General features: G+C 42.0%; 1 protein-coding gene across 5 annotated transcripts in view; it reads left to right on the top strand.

The window, feature by feature from the left end:
• LOC139790321 (transducin-like enhancer protein 4) overlaps positions 1 to 18,408 on the top strand; it is a 105,529-nt gene that overhangs the window by 26,632 nt on the left and 60,489 nt on the right. For all 5 annotated transcript variants that reach the window (XM_071731976.1, XM_071731974.1, XM_071731975.1 and 2 more), the window contains exon 5: positions 9,359 to 9,421. In XM_071731976.1, the coding sequence (XP_071588077.1) occupies positions 9,359 to 9,421 (63 nt within the window). The remainder of the gene's footprint in view (positions 1 to 9,358; positions 9,422 to 18,408) is intronic.

The following is an 18,408-nucleotide window of genomic DNA, read 5'->3' as shown; positions in this document are numbered from 1 at the left end:
AATTTTCTGCAAAATACTAAGATTAGCTTTTTTGCTTGCTTTAGTTAAAATTGTGGTATGTCTCATACAGCGTAATTTTTTTTCCTTGCTAATTTGTGAAATGCCTGCTTAGATATTATGGGTGTGTGCATGTGTTCTTGGTAAGCACTTAATAAACTAGATTGATCTTTTTGGCAAAGGATGCACAGTGTAGAACAAATTAAACCTGAAATAACAGTTGTTTCATATTATTTTTCTGAAAGTGTAATTGCTTATATTCTTTTTCCTACTGGCTGCTGAAATGGGTTGCCCAATGGTGTTTTATTACTCTGTTTTATTTTACCAATACATATATAGTAGTTTTGTTTCCATTCCACTGACAAACATACAGCCTCCAGTAGTAATTCTTTACTACCAATTTTTTATAATTATAATAACTATAGAACTTTGTGAAATATAGTGGAAATATTTTCCTGAAGTTTATATACTATAAATAAAATCCTAATTCTCTTTTTTTTCCTCTGCCAAGAAAAGAAGGCAAATGGAGATTTTTACTCAACAAATTGATTCTCAACTCCCTATGTATTAGAACATTTCTGAGTATTTTAGTATCTGGAGTTTATATGACTCTTGTTTCTCTTTTAGTCCCCTTCTGTGTTAAAAGTTTGGACATTTGCTAAAATACTTATCAGGGCACTTAAGCACATTCCCATATTTTACTGTGTGCTTATGTCCTATGTTAGCTGTGTGTGGCAAGGGTAAATTGAATGAAACCCCTCTGTTACCATCCTCAAAGGGATTTAAGAGTGTAATGGTCCATCACACGCTCCCCTCTGCTGATAGCTGTGGGGCCCTGGCTCTACCCCAATGACAGCTTTGCTGAGCACCCTTCAGGGGCTGCGTGACCTCACAGGACCTGAGATGTGGCCTTGCTCACAGGCTTATCTTCCCAGCATTTTTCAGAATGCTTTCTAGGCATTTACAAACTAAAGGTTGTGCTTTTTGGCAATTAAGCAACATCTAACCAGAAGATTTAGTTGGCTGAAATGGAGACCTAAGCTGTTGCTCTTGTGTTGTGTTCCTGCACTACAGCTGAGAGGCTGTTAAGAGGTACGGGTCTTCTTCATTCTTTTACTTGGATCAGATTCTGGTTCAGTGTTTTTATTATTGTCTCTTTGTACACTTAGCAAACAAGCAAAAAGTTATTAACATTGTAATTAATAAATGCTGCATGTTTATGGTATTTAAATGTCTATGAACAGAGCTAAGAACTGCTAAGAGTGTCTTTTGTAGGTGCCTCCCAAAGGATGCAAAGAATAGAAGCTTGTATTAGATAAGTTAAAAGACTATTTCAGACTAAGCCTTCTCTACCTGTCTCTTCCTCAGCTTTTCTGGTTCCATGCTGGTGTGTTTTTATGCAAAACCAAACATCTTTTGTGTTTAGGAAAAAGGAGTAATAAAAGTGTCGGTGTTTGTTAACATATTTGACAAACCATGGCAACAAAAGCTATCCTTTTTATATTTTGGCATGAACAATTGCCCTTTTATTGGGCCATTAATGCTATTCCAGAGCATCACACTGTATCCACAGGCAATAATTTAGCAGCTGTTTATCAGGAGCTTTCATAAAGCTTTGAATAGTATTATAACATTCAGTAACCCTAACAACAGCATTTCAGAATCTGTGGTGGTTTAAATGGGGTATCTGTGAATGTAGTTGTTCAGGGATGCGTGACCCACATAACCTATAAATTTGATTGGAAGTTACAGTGCTGGCATAGGCTGATGGATAGCAGATTAGAGCCCTGATTAACCATGTGATTCACAGGCTAGGAATATATTGTCCTAAGAAAGATTCATCAGATGCAATCAGAATTTCAAGTGGTCAGATGAAATTCAAATGTGCTGTATGCTTCCACCCTTCCACCCCCACCCCTTCCTCTTGCTTTTCGTCTTAGGTTGCCCTTAGTAAATTATTTATTTATTTTATTTCCAGAGCTGAAAAATACTTCTTTGTGAATCTGCTCCTCACCCTAAAGCTGTCTGTCTGTTATTCATCAGAAAGCAGGTCGCAGTTCAGTGAGCAGAAGAAAAGATTTTAATAGAAGCTGTGCCAAGGGCTGTAATGCATCATTTTAGGACCCTAATTACATTACAATGACAAATATCAATGGTGACAACAGCAATAACCTACATCCTTTAATGGCTATACTGAAAAAGGAGTTTGGGCGCTGTGCCATTAGATTAGACTTGATTTCAAAACATAGACCATTAGAAGTGTGTATGTCTGCAGTATTATTGGCCAATAACTAAAGCCCAGTGGAAAAACCTGTAAATAAATGATGCCTTTCTAAAGCCTGGTCCTGTCAGATGAAAGAGGCAAAATTAGATGACCATGAAAGCAGCCATGTTTCTGAGGCAACTTTGGCATTTCATGTGAAGAATTGACCGCTTGATTTTGTGAAATCATCCTTTTTCCTTCTCATGCCAGTTAGGTTGCTCATGAAAAAAACATTGGCTTCATGTCTTAAGAGAGAGGAGAAGAGAAGATCCTAAACTGGTTTTAATATGTAAGGTTTTCTGTATAAGTGCAGAAATGCGTAGTGGACGTGTTTTATTTTGTGTCTGACTTTGTACTTTACACAAGGAACAAGTTTCCAGGCCTCATCCAGCAGCAGTAGAAATAGTTCTATGAAGATGCTAACCTAAATCATAAGTGCCTACACCTTCAAGCATCTTAGAATCGTCAAGATTGGAAAATGCCTCTAGGATTATCAAGTCCGACTGTCTACCCTACACCCCTTGACCACTAAACCATCCACTGTAACTCTACCTGTCTTTTGAACATCTCCAGGGATGGTGCCCCCACCAGCTCCTCAGGCAGCCTGTTCCAATGTTTAACCACTCTTTCTGTGAAGAAGTTTTTCCTAATATCTAACCTGAACCTATCCTGGCGATTTCCTGTTGTCCTATCACTGGTCGCCAGAGAGAAGAGGCCAGCATCTGTCTCACTGCCACCTCCTTTAAGGTAATTGTAGAGAGCAATGACATCTCCTCTCAGCCTCCTCTTCTCCAAGCTGAACAGCCTCATTTCACTCAGCCTCTCCTCATAAGAACTGTTCTCCAGACCCCTCATCAGCCTGGTTGCCTTCTCTGTACTCTCTCCAGCACCTCAGTGTCCTTATACTGTGGTGCCCAAGACTGTGCAGAGTACTCAAGGTGCAGTCTCACTAAGGCAGAATATAAAGACAGGATCACCTCCCTGGTCCTGAGGGACACACTGCTTTTATGCAGGCCAGAATGGAGTTGGCCCTTTTGGCCACCTGTGAACACTGCCAGGTCATGTTCAACCAGCAACACTCTCCAAGCCTCTAGCACTTCTGGGAGTTGTTGTAACCAAGGTGCAAGACCCCACATTTGGCCTTATTGAAACTCATGCAGTTGGTCTCAGTCCATCAATTGAGCCTGTCTAGATCCCTCTGCAGAGCCTCCCTACCCTCAGGTAGATCAACACTTCAACCCAACTTAGTGCCATCTGCAGATTTACTGAGGGTGCAATCTATGCCCACATCCAAATCACCAATAAAGATGTTAAACAGGGGTGGTCCCAGCACTGAGAACTGGGGGACACCACTTGTGACTGGCCACCAGCTGGATTTAAATCCATTCAGAGCAACTCTCTGGATCCATCCTTTCAACCATTTTTTTATCCAGCAGAACATGTGCACTTCCAAGCCACAAGCAGACAGCTTCTCTAGGAGAATACTGTGGGAAACCTTGTCAAAAGCTTTGCTGAAGTCAAGGAAAAGAACATCCATAGCCCTTCCCTCATCCAGTAAGCAGGTTACTTCATCATAGGAGATCAAGCTAGTCAAACAGGACCTGCCCTTCATGAACCCATGTGACTGGGCCTAATCACCTAGTTGTACACGTACTGCATAACAGCACTCAGGATGATCTGCTCCATCAACTTCCCTGGGGCTGAGGTCAAACTGACAGGCCTGTAATTTTCCAGATCATCTTTCTGACCCTTCTTTTATATGGAGATTAGATCAGCAGTTTTTCAGTCTCCTGGTATCTCTCCAGTGAACCAGGATTGCTGATAAATGATGGAAAGTGGCTCGCTGAGCACCACCGTCAGCTCTTTCAGAACTCTTGGGTTCATCCCATTTGTCCCCATAGATTTGTGCACATCCGTGTGATGCAGCAGGTCACTCCCTCTGGATTATGTGGGGATTTCTCTGCTCCTGGTCCCTGTAGCCTAGCCTAGGGAGTTGGATTCCCTGAATGTAACTATTCCTGCTACTGAAGACTGAGTGAGGCAAAGAAGTTACTAAGCACTTCTGCCATTTCCTTATCTTTTGTTACCATGTTCCCTCCTACATCTATCAAGTGGTGGGGGGCTCACCCTGGTTTTTCTTGTGTTGTTAATACATTTATAAAAGCTTTTCTTGTTATCTTTAAGCATGAAGGCCAGATTAATTTCTAGCTGGGCTTTAGATTCCTAATACCCTTCCTGCATAGCCTCACAGCATTTTTCTTGTTTTCATGAGTGCCTGCCCCTTCCTAGAATTCCCTAAAATTCTCTTTTTTTTTTTCTTGAGAGCCAGACAAAGTTCCTTGGGCAGCCAGGCTTGTCTTCTGTGTCAGTGACTCACCTTACAGGTCTTGGGGATGGCCTGTTCCTGTGCCTTAGAGACTTCCTTCTTAAAGAGCACCCATCCTCCATGGACTCCTTTATTCTTCAGAACAGATTTCCAGGATGGCCATCAGGCTGCTGAAGAGGGTAAAGTTTGCCCTTCAGAAGTCCAGGATAGCAGTTTTGCCCCCCACCCTCCTGGAATCTCCAAGAATGGAGAACTCTTATCAATTCATTATTTCTGTGCCTGAGATGGCCTCCCATGGTCACATCTCATACCATCCCTTCTCTGATCCCAAAGAGCAGGTCTAGCAGAGCACCTTGCCTCATTGGTTCATTCACCACCTGTGTTAGGAAGCTGTCTTCAATATATCTGGGGAGCTTCCTAGCCTTCTCTCTGCTGTATTATATTTCCAGGAGATGTCTTCTAGGTTGAAGTCCCCAACAAGAACAAGGGCTGGTGATAGCGAGACTTTGGCCAGCCACTTATAGAAGATTTCGTCTGCCTCCTCATCTGGGTTGGGGGTTCTATAAGAGAATCCAAGTACAATATCTATCTTACTTGCCTCCCCCTTCATCCTTATCCATAAGCACTCACCTTTGTCATCCCTGGGATCAAGCTCTATACAGTCAAAATAGTCCCTAACATATAGAGCCATACCACCATCTCTCCTCCCCTGCCTATCCCTTCTGAAGAGCTAATATCCATTGATTTCAGCATTCCAGTTGTGACAGTCATCCCACCAAGTTTCCATGCTGGTAACTACATCACAGCTGTCCTGATGCACAATGGCTTCCAGCTTGTCCTGTTTGTTGCCCATGCTACGTGCATTAGTGTAGATGCACCTCAGCTGGGGCACCTTTTGGGTGGGAGAATCCCTAATAACCTCCTGACTATACTCAGGTAGTTCTACAGCCCCCAGCCTCTCACCAACCTTTGTGTCCCCCTGTCATATGGAATGCCATTCTCCTCCTTCACCAAGACACAGTACTGTGAGACCTTGCTTGCAAACCTTTCTCCCACAAACACTGGTATGTCATATTCAGGCTTCTCTCCAGTGACTCCAGTTTCAGCCTTGCCCTCCTTCATACCCAGTTTAAAGCTCTGCTAATTAGCCCTGCTATCGCCTGTCCTAAAGCCCTTTTGCATGGGATAAGCTGTTCCCATCTCTTGTCAGAAAGCCTGGTCTTCTGTAAATCAAGCCTTGGTCAAAAAACCCAAACCCCTGTCAATACTACCAGGCTCTGAGCTAGGTATTAATCTTCCCAAGAAGCCCACTCTAGCAAGCTTCGGGCAACTGATTCCTTCTCTTATATGTTTTGTAGTAAACAGTTGGGCTTGTTGCTGTAGTAAAATGCAGAAACAGTCATAGTGTCAAGGCAGATGGTATTTTATACTTACTATATGGAAATGTCTGGTTTAAGATTTTCTTGGTACAAAATGCGTGATGCACGCATGCAATGTTTTCCTTCATGCCTTCCTGCTGGCTGTAGTCTTCAAAGGTAGGAAGTCCATGTGTGCCCCATGCTGTGCCTCTACAGTCCGCTGCTGCTCAGCTGGGCTTGTAAGGAAATGGTGTAAACACTTGCTTTGCTATAGCAGGGCCTTCTCATCTTTGTTGTAGCTGGCCTCCCAGGCCCTTTGCCTTGCTGAGACATCCTCATGGGGATTATCTCTGCATCTCCTGAACCTGTTAGCGAGCTCTTCTGCATAGGTTGAGCTGGGTGTGGTGGGAGAACACCATGAGAACAGATGGAGCTTTGTGAGATAGAGGTGCACATTACAGCCTAGGAATGCTTGGAGGAGTTTGGTTTCTGGAGAAAGTTATGAGGCTGTACCAGCTGCAAGCTGTGGAAGTGGTTAGATAAGAATTTTAAGATTAATTTAAGATTATTATGTTAGAACAAAGTATTTTTAAGTATGTAGCAAGAAAACCTATAAATCACTCCATAGTTACCCAGTGTCTATAAATGTGTAGTGAACTCATGATATGGGGCTCAGTCTCTGGCTTAGTCTCTCTCTAGGCTTAGTTGCCTTAGTCTTTTTTTAATTGGAATTCTGCACAATAAAGTATTTTGATTAAGCATAAAGCAGAGTTCCTGCCTTCATACCCCCTGACAGGGTGCTGTCTCCATCAGCTCACCGTGCTACAAACAGGACGAATATACTGCAGCATACTCCAGTGGGATTGGTATCAAGAGGTCTATTACAGTTGTGTAACTGTTTGTATTCAGTCACCTGTTTTCAGTTACAGCTCTTTGGAAATGCTTTTTAGCTTAACATTTGGCAGGCTCAGAATCTGTCAGAGGTGAATTTTTGTTTAAATATTGAGAAAATATGTTTCAACCACTTTTTGGGCAGAAAATCAGTAGAAGACAGACATAGTTCTTTTGCTGGGGAGGGAAGTGATCAAAAGAAAAACATCGTACCTGAAATAGTTTGAAATAGCTGCAGTTCAGTGTTTAAATTGAGAAGAAATATCTCCAAGTGAGTTGAATAAAATTATTTTTGTTGACTAAGCTATATTCTAGCTGAACAACAATTTACAGGTTTGACAGAGATGTCAGTGAAGTTTTACAGCCTGTATTGCTCAGGAGTTGAGCTCAGACAATTTTAACAGTCTTTTCTGGCCTTAAAATCTATGAATTTATAAGCCTTATTAAAATTACATGGTGCACTCCTGTGTGACACTTCCAGCCAATTTTATTCTCAGTTCCTCAGCAGTGCAGTAGAGGCATGCAGCTAATGTAGCTGTGGTGGAAGAGTGGTCTTCTTTTGGGGACAGCCAAAGGAAAAGTTTCCCTCCAGGTGCTGCACCGGAGGTGAGTGAGGTTGTGACAAGCATTTTAAAGATGTGTAGGAGGAGTTGCTTTGCAGCAGAGGAAAGCGTTACATGCCTTTTTAAACTAAGACACCCATTAAATGACAGATCAGAGGGGCTTCAGCTCAAGTCAGGGCAGCAGCACTTGAGAGTTTCTCTTCACAGAGAAAAATAGTTCTTATTTAAAAAAAAAAAAAAAAAAAAAAGCAGCGTGGCTGGGACCCAGAGTTTAAGAATGACTAAGTTAATGGTGCTTGAACCACTACAGCACAGGTTCTTTACATCTGTGCATTATATTATGGTCTATAATTCCTTAATCAAATATTGTTTCTTAAGTAATTCTTCACTGGATCCTTCAGCCTCTCTGGCTAAAGCTTAGGCGTGCTCATCTTGTTGCTCCCTGTGTTGCTCTGTGTAACAAGCAGTTCGTAAATCTCTGTGTCGACTATTACAGTGAACACTGTCTTTTTAAAGGGGTATTTAAGTTTTACCTGGTGGGTTATCTGATGTTATAGGCACATCTAGACCTTTGAAACTAGCAGGTCACTTAGCTTTGTGGTGAACAGAACACATCCTCAAGGGTCCTTTAAGGTACCTTTGTTGCTGAACACACAGAAAAGTTTTAGTAGATGAGTGTGAAAAAATGTATTAAAATGCATAAATTTAACAAGATAAGGACTTGCATAGGCAGTGAGAAGATACTGAGACAGTGCAACATAGAAATTGCTGTGTAAATAACCTGCAGGAGTTCAAATGGATTTCAGGGGAATGAAGAAATTCTATTGCAAAGCAGTGTGTATTAATTGGAGCGTATCCCAGTGGGCACGAGAGGGCAGAGTTAGCTCCATGTGTACCCTTACCTTGAGAATACCATGTTTTCTGGTGACCTAGCTGTGTAAGTGGCATATTTATTATACCTCGAGAATACCATGTTTTCTAGTGATCTAGCTGTGTAAGTGGCATATTTATAAGTGGCGTGTTTAGTCCTAGCCTTTCTGTTCTGTAGGTTCTTTTCTAGGAGTCTGCAGTTTAAAACACAACATAGCAGAAAGGCTGGAACAGTCGCAGTTAAAAAAAGGAAGGCTAAGTTGAACAAGTTTGTATGTCTTCATCATATGATTAGTGACTTTGCAAGAGGAAGAGCATTCTGTCCTACAATATAATGAGGAACTGATCCTGCTTACAGTTTATTATATTACAATTATGATTTATTGTAAGGAAGTCTGTGTGGTTTTAAATATTCTGTTTCTGGAGGTGTAATTCCTGTGTTCTGACTTAAGATTTCCTCCATCTTTATTGAGGCTTGCACATTAAATAAAACATAATAAGAAATTATCTCTGGGTATGAAAATAAAACATTTTGCAACATAAAGGTAACTACTATTAACCTCGGGTTTGATAACAGCATAAATACGACACAAGACTGCAGTATCCTTTCCTGTGTGGTAGAATGATTATCAGTTGTACATTGTGTTGCTAATGTTCTCATGGTATGCAGTGTTAGCATAGAAGTAACTTTTAATTTTTCCATCTCTTACAGTGTCATTTCTGTAATTTGGAATGATCCTTTTTGCCTCCTAGGGGGGAGATTTTAGTCTGATACACAGTATTTTGCTTATCTTGTTACATATCCTTCAGATTTTTTCTTTAAATGCTTCTCACTACATAAGCAGAATTAACTTGTCTTTGACTTAGTTCTTAACTGTGTTTTTTAAGGAGAACTTTTTCATTAGAAATTATTAGCTTCCTAGGTATTTTTGACTTGATGTCCAAATACTTACATTATTTTGATAATATGTCCTGGTCAGAAGATGACTAAAGGTGGAAAAAACCCAAACAAATCTGTCTTCTGTTTTCATGGGTGACAAACACATCTGAGAATTTATGTAACTGAACTTCTTTGTTTTGTCACTTTCAGGCGGAAATTGTCAAGAGGCTGAATGCTATATGTGCACAAGTCATTCCCTTCCTGTCCCAAGAGGTAGGTTGTCATTTGTACTGGTGTTGATCTAAATGATTGTCTCATTGTGTCTATTACAAAAGTGGGACTCTGGGTAAACTGTTCCCTTATGAATCTTTTGGTGCTTGTAGACAACCTTCCACTGTGCTTTTATCACTGTAACTCCAAGGTCATTATAGTATGGTTTAAATATATTTATGAAATGGAACATGTAATGTGCTAAGCAAAATTCCAGTTGTTAAAATATTTTGCTCTCATGTACAATGGAGGGTTTTTTCACATTTATGACTTTATTGGTTTGAAATCAGGGGATAGCTTGCAAAAATTCTGGAAAGGCATAATTTGTGCTACATTCTTGGCAGAGGACATTAAAGTTTGGCAGAAACCTCTATTTTGCTATACTGAGTAGTATTGTTCAACGCAGTAGGCACACAAATGCAACTTTTTTCTGCCTTTCTGCCCAGATTGCTTATTACCTTAAATCCTTTTCTGTTTTCTGTGTATTTGGGGTATATATAGAGAAGACTGAAATTTGCTGTGAGCTAATTTCCCCAAGCACTATTATTCTGCCAATTTTGATTTGCTGGTACCATCTTGGGTGCATTGTAGATACTTTGTGGGGCACTGGGATTTAAGGTTCTAGCAAGGGAGCTTTGGAACCCCAGGCATGTGTGAAGTGAAAATAAAGCATGGTTCATGAAAGGAGATCTTGGGTACATAATGGCTTTCCCTGCCCAGCTTGCTGGAGGAAAGGGGCTGAAGACTGGGGTCTGCTGGTGCACGTTGGCATGCATGTATTTAATGCATGGTTTCATTTCAGTAGAATCAGTGGCTGAAAAGTCAAAGCTGGAAGTTGTGTACTGCATATGTAAAACATCATGCCTGAGAACATGCTGTGACTCTTTCCCCCACCTTTTCAGTTGTTCCATAAAATGCCACTGCTTTTCAAGAGAGCTGCTCATCATACTGCAAACTACAGGCTGTGTGCTCAATATTAGCATTCAGCTAATGTGCTATGTGTGTGCATCTGAGTGTGTTTGACATAAGAATAATGCTAGCAAAACTAGAACCTGACAATGTTAATGAGTGCCACTGTACTCCCTGTTTATAAAGGCGGATTTATGGAAACGAAGTGATGTGTTATGATCTAGGTACATTGCTGGGGAATTCAAGTCCTGCATGAATCTAAAATGAGTAGTTGTTGATTTTGCACTGTGACTGCTACAGAATTTCTGTATTTCTAGTTACAGGGTTTTATTAGCTGTGCAGAAATAGCACAGCATGTAAAAGCAAGGTGTAAAGCTGATTCATACTCATGCTAAAACAAGAACTAAAATGACACGATTTTGAAACAAAGGCAGGGGTGAGTACTTGGCAGCCAAAGCTGTGATTTTGGCAAAAACATGGGATCAGCATTTCCACAACAGAGGCATCTTCTGTAGAGTGTATCATACCATGTTTAGAAACTTTGAGCCAGTGTAGTGCTGCTACCGGTACATCTATTTTCAACTGAAATGCTAAACAAAACTTTATTACTATACACAAGTAAGTCATGCTGCTCTGCTTGCTCTGCTTTCTCAAACCCAGCCCAGTTGCTTTCTGGGAGTAGGTGTTTCTTGCCAATTAGACATGCAAAAGGGCTTAGAATACATTTGAAGGAAGATGTGTTTGATTTACAGTGATTGATAGATTTTGGCCTTTGATTTTGGAAATTGTAGCCTCCACCCTCCTCTGCATGCTCATGTGGATTTGAGGAAGTTAAAAAAAAAAAATCTGTAGGTCTTTGATGCTAGTGGGAACCCACTAAATGAGCGTGGTCTCCCTTGTTTTTCTGCACTCTGTGCGTTGTGCTCTCCTGTCCCTGGAGCTTCATGGCCCTGTAGTCATTCTTCTGAAAGGAGATATTGGCACATTTGAAGTCCCCGCCTTACAGGGAGCATACACTGTGTATGCTGCATATTGTACTTCATTGTTTTCATCCATAAGAATCTCCCTTGTGGTGCTTAACAATCAGTAGCTTGTGAATGATGAGCTGAAGGCTCTGGTCATGGCTTAACAGCCTCCTGGCCATTAAGTGAGGCATGGAGAACATGCAATTTAAAGTAATTCTGCACTTAGACCTTGCAGTAACTTGTCGTTAATAGCTAGTTATAAGAACTATTAAAACAAGCAGCGGAGATGATCCAAACTGTCAATTTAGGAAAGGACGTTGTCCCACTTCTGTAGTGGGTACAGTACCACCCAGGTTTCAGCTAAGCAGTTTTAGATACGGAAACAGGCTCTTGTTTGGCTTCTGTGCTAGTGAGCCTCTGCTTTTTAAATCCATGGCCCGTAATGTGGCATGGTGTCAAAGCTCTTTGGTGTACAGAGGAGATGGATGGAGAGTCAAAAAAAACTACAGCTTAAGCATTTTATACATGCTTTGGAAAAGACAAAAGGGAGAGTTTCCAAACAAATGTATCCATCTGTTTTGCCTGGAGACAAGTGTGCCTTCTAGTTTACTTAGTAAAAGGGGTGGAGGGCTAGACAGCTGAGAGAGGATGAAAGGGGAAGCATGAGAAAACTTTTCACGTGTCTTGATGTTGCTGTTGATCGTGATAGTTTTCACATTAGGGTTAGGAAAATGCTGGTAATTGTTTGATTTCTGCTAGTAGACACACCTAAATCAGTTTAAATTGGGACATTCTGGTGAGGCAAAAGAGAACTGTCATGGTTTAACACTGGCCCAGCAATTAAACTGAGTAACAGATGCTCTCTATTAATTCCCCTCCCTTCCCTAATAAAGGAGAGAGAATAAGGAAGAGAGACTTTTGGGTTGGAAACTAAACTACACAGCTTCAGTAAAACAGTACTGATCAAAAGGAAAAATTACTAAATATATATAAATATACAGGAACATTGATACCACGTCCCTCCCCCCTTCATTCTAATAACTCTTATGTCACCACTGAGGCTGCAGGGCAGCCCTGGGAAAGTCCAGGCTGGACTCTGGGAGTCAGCAGCAGTTGGGAGCTGGAGGCAGGAACACACAGATTCAGGCTGGTATGGATCAGGACCACAGGCAGACAAATGAATGGAATCCTCTCAGGATGCCGAAACAAACAGGGACAGGTGAAGAAGAGGAAGGGAAGGGGTTGACCCTCATGATCCCTAAAATTTACACTGAGTATGACGTGTATGGGATGGAATACTCTATTTGGTTAACTTTGGTTATTTATCTTGTCCATTCCTACCCAAAGCAGGGCTGCAGGTGTGACCTCTTTACTCATTTTCTCTTTCTGGAGCCCAAAATGTTCCTCAGAACTGATCAGTGGCCCTGGTTCTGCAGTAACTATAAACATCGAGCATTATCAGTCCTAGAAGCAGACACTGATTGAGAAACTTGCTGGTAATTTCAGCAAGTGCAGCTACTTACAAGAGACTAAGCTGAAAGCCAAAGTACAAGACAAATAACTACCTTTATCCTGGCCCAAACCAGGACTAGAATCTATCTCCAGACATGAGGATTCTGCTAGTCTCGTTTTCTGTCTTAATTTGAGTTTTTTAAAAGTGCATGTCTTAATGGAAGTCTCTTCATTTAATCATCTAGATTAATAGAGAATTGAATTATGGCATGCTTTCGCTGTTTATGCATTTTGCATGCTGTCTAATTGTGGAACGGTGGCTGAAAAATGTGATCAGGCTCCTTTGTATTGTACCTGAGGGAAAAATGAACAAAATACAGTGGTTACATGCACTGATGGCAACATTATTGCCACATAATAGCACCAGGTTAACTTGTCTTATTGCTTGTTAACTTCGCAAGGAATCAATGGCTTGTGATAACTCACTTAGAAGTAAGAAATCGTGGACAAAATCGCTAGAGATCTGGCAAAAAGGATGCAATTACAATACATCACCCCACTGTGTATTAGTGTCTGCTGTTTCAAGGGGCAATCCAGTAAAGTATTCAGGAAATTCTCCAGGCTTCAGTCAGTTTTACTGTGCTGTACATCATCTAAGCATATATTGAAAATAGAGTTCCTAGCCTGCCTAAATATTCAGTCAAGTGGTTACCTTGTTTTTATACTGACTCCATCTTAGGCAGAGTGTAAAAAACATCACCAAGAAATATAAACTTCCCAGTTTGATGGGAAAGAGTGACTTTGTGGTCGAGGCATGAGACGGGTCTCAGGGGTGATGTGTTTTCTGCTGCGGTCGCAGGCTTCCTGTGTTGCAACAGTCATTTTCCACAGTGGTGTTGGGAGATACCAGTGTGCACAAAATACTTACTCTTGCAAAAGGTGGCAGGGGTGTCTGCAAGGTTATAGAAAGAGGTTGTTAGCACTCACTTGTAACTTAATTTAGTATGGTATGGATGGTTTGATGTTAACATCATTGAATGATCTAGCCACTAAGGTGCAGTTTGGCTTAGATCTAAAACCACAGATCATGCCTCTGCTAGTTTATGCATCTCAGCTGAACTTACCATCTGTGGCACAGCATGACACTTGCACAACCTTGTGGCTTTCAAGAGGGGGCAGGTTCCTGTCTGGTCAAGGTGGTGTGTGTGGCTGGTTACATCCTGTGGATACATCGTTGTGGAACTCTGGGCTATTGAGTACTGAACAACCTCATGTGCTAGATACTGCTATTTGTTCAGTGTGTCTGGAGATACTCATATATCAAGGTTGCCATCTTTTGAGTAAATATTGATTGTGTTTATGTTTATGACACACATGAAAGCTGACTGATTCATGACTAATGATGGATTTGTGGCAACCTGGAGCTCAGCACTGCAATAGCTGATTGGGAAGCTTAAATGTACATGGTATTGTCCCCTGACAGCTTCCATGCCGTGCTGCAAAGTGGAACAAGGCTGTAATAAACTTTTTTGGAAGGTGCGCTTTCCTTTCCAACTGCCAGTGGTTTGCTGTTTAAAAGGAAACTTCAGTTCCCTATGCACAAAAAGGTGGTTAAATATACTTAGAAGTACAATAAAATGCCAAGCACTGGTATGCATACATGCAAACAAATATACTGAAATGAAATGCTGCATGCAGTCTTTTCCTTTCAAATACTTCAGTGTTAGCTGATGGTTTTCCTTTTACAAGATAGGTATGGGCCATCGTGTGCTTGCTCTTCTCTGTACAGACATTCCCTAGAGATGCTGCTAAAGTTCAGAAATTGGAATAAGAGTGTTAGATCCATTACACAGAAGCAGAGCAGGATTCCTGACATGCTGTTCAAAAGGAAGTAGTTATTTCTCTGAGATGTGAGAGTCTGAGAATAAAAAAAATATTTTCTTCCATTTTAGATTTGCCCTAGACTAGAGCCGAAACAGTACAATGAGGCAGTCAGGTATCTGTAATCCTTCTACCAAATAAGGCATTTCATTAGCAATTTATACTAATACTGTTCTTTTTTATTTTTATGAAGTGGTTACTATGTCACAGAATCACAGAATCACAAAATGTCAGGGGTTTGAAAGGTCCTATGAAGATCATCAAGTCCAACGTCCCTGCCACAGCAGGACCAAAACTAGGGCAGAAATGCATCCAGATGTGTCTTGAAAGTCACCAGAGAAGGGGACTCTATGGGGAGCCTGTTCCAGGGCTCTGTAACCTTTACAGTAAAGAAATTCTTCATGTTGAGGTGGAACTTCCTGTGCTTTCTCTTGAATCCGTTGCCCCTTGTCCTATCTCAGGGCACAAGTGAAAAGAGGTTGTCCCTTCCTTCTTGATGCCCAGCATTCATATATTTATACATATTAATTAAATCCTCTCTCAGTCTTTTCCTCTCCAGACTAAAAAGCCCCAGGTCTCTCAACCTTTCTTCATAAGGCAGGCATTCCACTCCCTTAATCGTCCTCATAGCCCAAAACTGGATGCAGTACTCTTGGTGAAGTATCACTAGGGCAGAGTAGAGGGGGAGAAGAATCTCCCTCGATCTGCTAGACACACCCTTCTGAATGCACCCCAGGATACCATTGGCCTTCTTGGCCACAGGGACACTTTGCTGTCCCGTGGATAACTTGTCCACCAGGACTCCAGTGTTAGGACCTCCATTGTGCTTTCTAGCAGATAACCTCCTAAGCTGTAGTGGTGCATTTTGTTATTCCTTCCTATGTGTGGGACTCTGCACTTGTTCATGTTGAACCTCATTAGGTTCTTCTTGGCCCAGCTCTCCAGCCTTTCCAAACCTTGCTGCCTTCAGGTGAATGAACCAGTCCTTCCAGTTTTGTATCATCAGCAGACTTGCTGAGAAGACACTGTCCCATCATCAAGGTCACGGATAAAGATGTTGAACAGGACTGGACCTGGAACTGATCCCTTGAGGACTCCACTAGTCACAGATCTCCAGTTGAACTCTGCACCACTGATCACCACTCTTTGGGCTCTGTTGTGTAGCCAATACTTAACACATCTCACTGTCCATTCTTCTATCCCACATGGCCCGTGCTTGTGCATAAGGATGTAGTGGGATTCTGTGTCAAAAGCCTTGCTAAGGTCAAGGTAGACTGCATCCACTGGTCTCCCTGCATTTAGCCATTCAGTCACAACATCGTAGAAGGCTAGCAGATTATTCAGGAATGATTTCCCCTTGGTAAATCCATGCTGACTACTCATGATAACTTTCTTGTCTTCCATGTGCTTAGAGATGACCTCCAGAATGAGTAGTTTCATCATTTTTCCAGGGGTGAAGTTGAATGTGTCTTGTCTGCAATTGCCTGGATTCTTGCCCTTTTTGAAGACTGGAGTGGCACTGGCTTTCCTTCAGTCCTCAGGCACCTCTCCTGTGTACGATCTCAAAAATGATGGAGGGGGGTAACATCAGCCAAATCTCTCAGCACTCTTGGGTGCATCCCATCAGGGCCCAAGGACTTGTCTATATTTTGTCTCACTTGCAGTGTCTGGATGCAGTGACCCTGCTAATCCCTTTTAATTTCCTAACTATGTGCTGTACACCACTGTAAAGGTGTGTTTGCTCTCTGGTCCCCACTAGTGGTTTTGGTGTGACCTTGTTTCATTATGCCATGTCTAGGTCTGGCTTTTCAAAATGGCACTGATGAAGTTCTTAAGCAGGAGCTGGTCGGTAGTCCCTCTAAGCAGATAATACAACAGCAAATTAATATCTAAAAACATAGAACTGCCTGCCTGCTTCTGTAAAGTTCAGTGAGTTTTGCTTTGCATTTTGTTGGGGGTGCTGGAGGCAGGCTGGAATTAGCATTTTTACCAATGTCTTTGCATGCATACATGGGGGAATTTCAGCTGCTTTGCTGTCTCTGTGGCTCCCCTGTCATCAGGAGCTGTGAGGAGCCCTGGCACAGTATGAAAAGCCCAGCTGTTCTCCACCATGCTGCGATGCCTGGACAAGAACTAGGGCTACAAGAAGGCTGAAGATGGACTGTTTGGAAGAGCCTGTAATGATAGGATGAGGGGAAATGTTTTCAAGTTAGAGTAGATTTAGATTGGATGTTAGGAAAAAGTTCTTTATTGTGAAGGTCGTGGAAAAATGGAAAAGGTTGCCCAGGGAGGTAGTTGAGGCCCCATCCCTGGAGATATTCAAAGTGAGGCTTGATGAGGCTCTGGGCAATCTGATCAAGTTGAGGGTGTCCCTGTTTACTGCAGGGGTGGTTGGACTAGATGACCTTTAGAGTTCCCTACCTAACCTAAGTTATTATGTGATTCTATGCTGTGACAAGACAGCATGGTGAAACAATCATAGAATCATTTCAGTTTAAAAAGACCTTTTAGTTCATCAAGTCCAACCATAAACCCAGCACTACCAACTCCACCACTAAAACGTGTCCCTAAGCACCACATGTGCCTTTTAAGTGACTCCAGTGACAGTGACTCCACTACAAAAAGGAAAATTATCTGTGTGACAGGGGGGAAGTGTATTGAGTTCATTGCTCTGACCTGTTAAATGCAATGCAAAATACCATATTTCTGTAACTGAAGAAAATGGGACTGTCATTTGGCTGTGTGCACAGAGGAAGACTAGCATTGAAAGCATGTGAAAGATGCAACCCTGTGTCTATATTAGGCTTGGAAAAAAAGTAGCCCTTAGTTTTGTTGTTGTTGTTGTTGTTGCTGTTGTTTTTACTTGGCTGTAGAACACTAGGTGATCGCTTGATGTGCAGGCTAATGTTGCACTGCTTGGTTTTAGCACAGCACTGCTTGTTCCCGGTGTGCTGGATCGGGAGGACATCCAAGCACAGAGTAAGTCCTGTAGCCAGCCACTGTCTGGAGCCAGCTTCCCTCCTGCTTGGCTGGCCCTTGGGCTTCCTGCCCCTCACCTTAGGTTTGGGTTGCAGACATCCCCAGGACCTGGTCAGGCTCTTTTGTGGGTGAAGATCTCCAGCTGTTGCTGGAGCCAAGGTCAGTAACACAGAGCCCCACTCAGTTCTGAGATAGTGAGAGTCATCTCTGGGCTTTTCAAAGCCTGCACAGGGCCCTGCCATGGCATGGGGTGGTCCTGCGCACTGTCTGTATTCACTCGAGTGTGTGGTTTGTGCCTGTGATTCATAGCTCTGGGATCACTTGGGGCTGGCCCCACTGTGTGGTTTCAGGGAGCTGGACTAGAGGCTGATGAGTTGCTGCAATGAGGTGGAAGTGATGGAGAGACTAATTACAGACCATCTATTTTGGGTCTTTTGCATACTGTGCCACTGAAGATTAAATCAATGTTACAGCAGCTAGCAATAGGAGAGTTCTAATTGTCTCTACCGTACCTAATTTAGGCTGAGTGTTACAAGGCCCATGGGTTTTTTTCCCTCTCTATGAAGGCTTGATCCCAAACCTATTAGAATCAATGAAAGATGCCTTATGTGGCTGCTTAGGGAATTTCTGGCTGATTGTGCTTTCCAACAGAAATCTTAAAGTGAGATTTTGGTATTCTATGCTTCTGCCTTCTGTTCCTTCACCTAGGAATGAAATAATGTTTTCCCCAAATACTCCTCAGAGCCATTCTTTGTATGCTTGCTGTAAAGGAAAGGAAAACATTCAAACTCTTGTGCATCTGAC

Source organism: Heliangelus exortis, chromosome Z (assembly GCF_036169615.1).
Source record: "Heliangelus exortis chromosome Z, bHelExo1.hap1, whole genome shotgun sequence".
Lineage (NCBI taxonomy): Eukaryota > Metazoa > Chordata > Aves > Apodiformes > Trochilidae > Heliangelus > Heliangelus exortis.
This window is presented reverse-complemented; position numbering and strand designations above follow the sequence as displayed.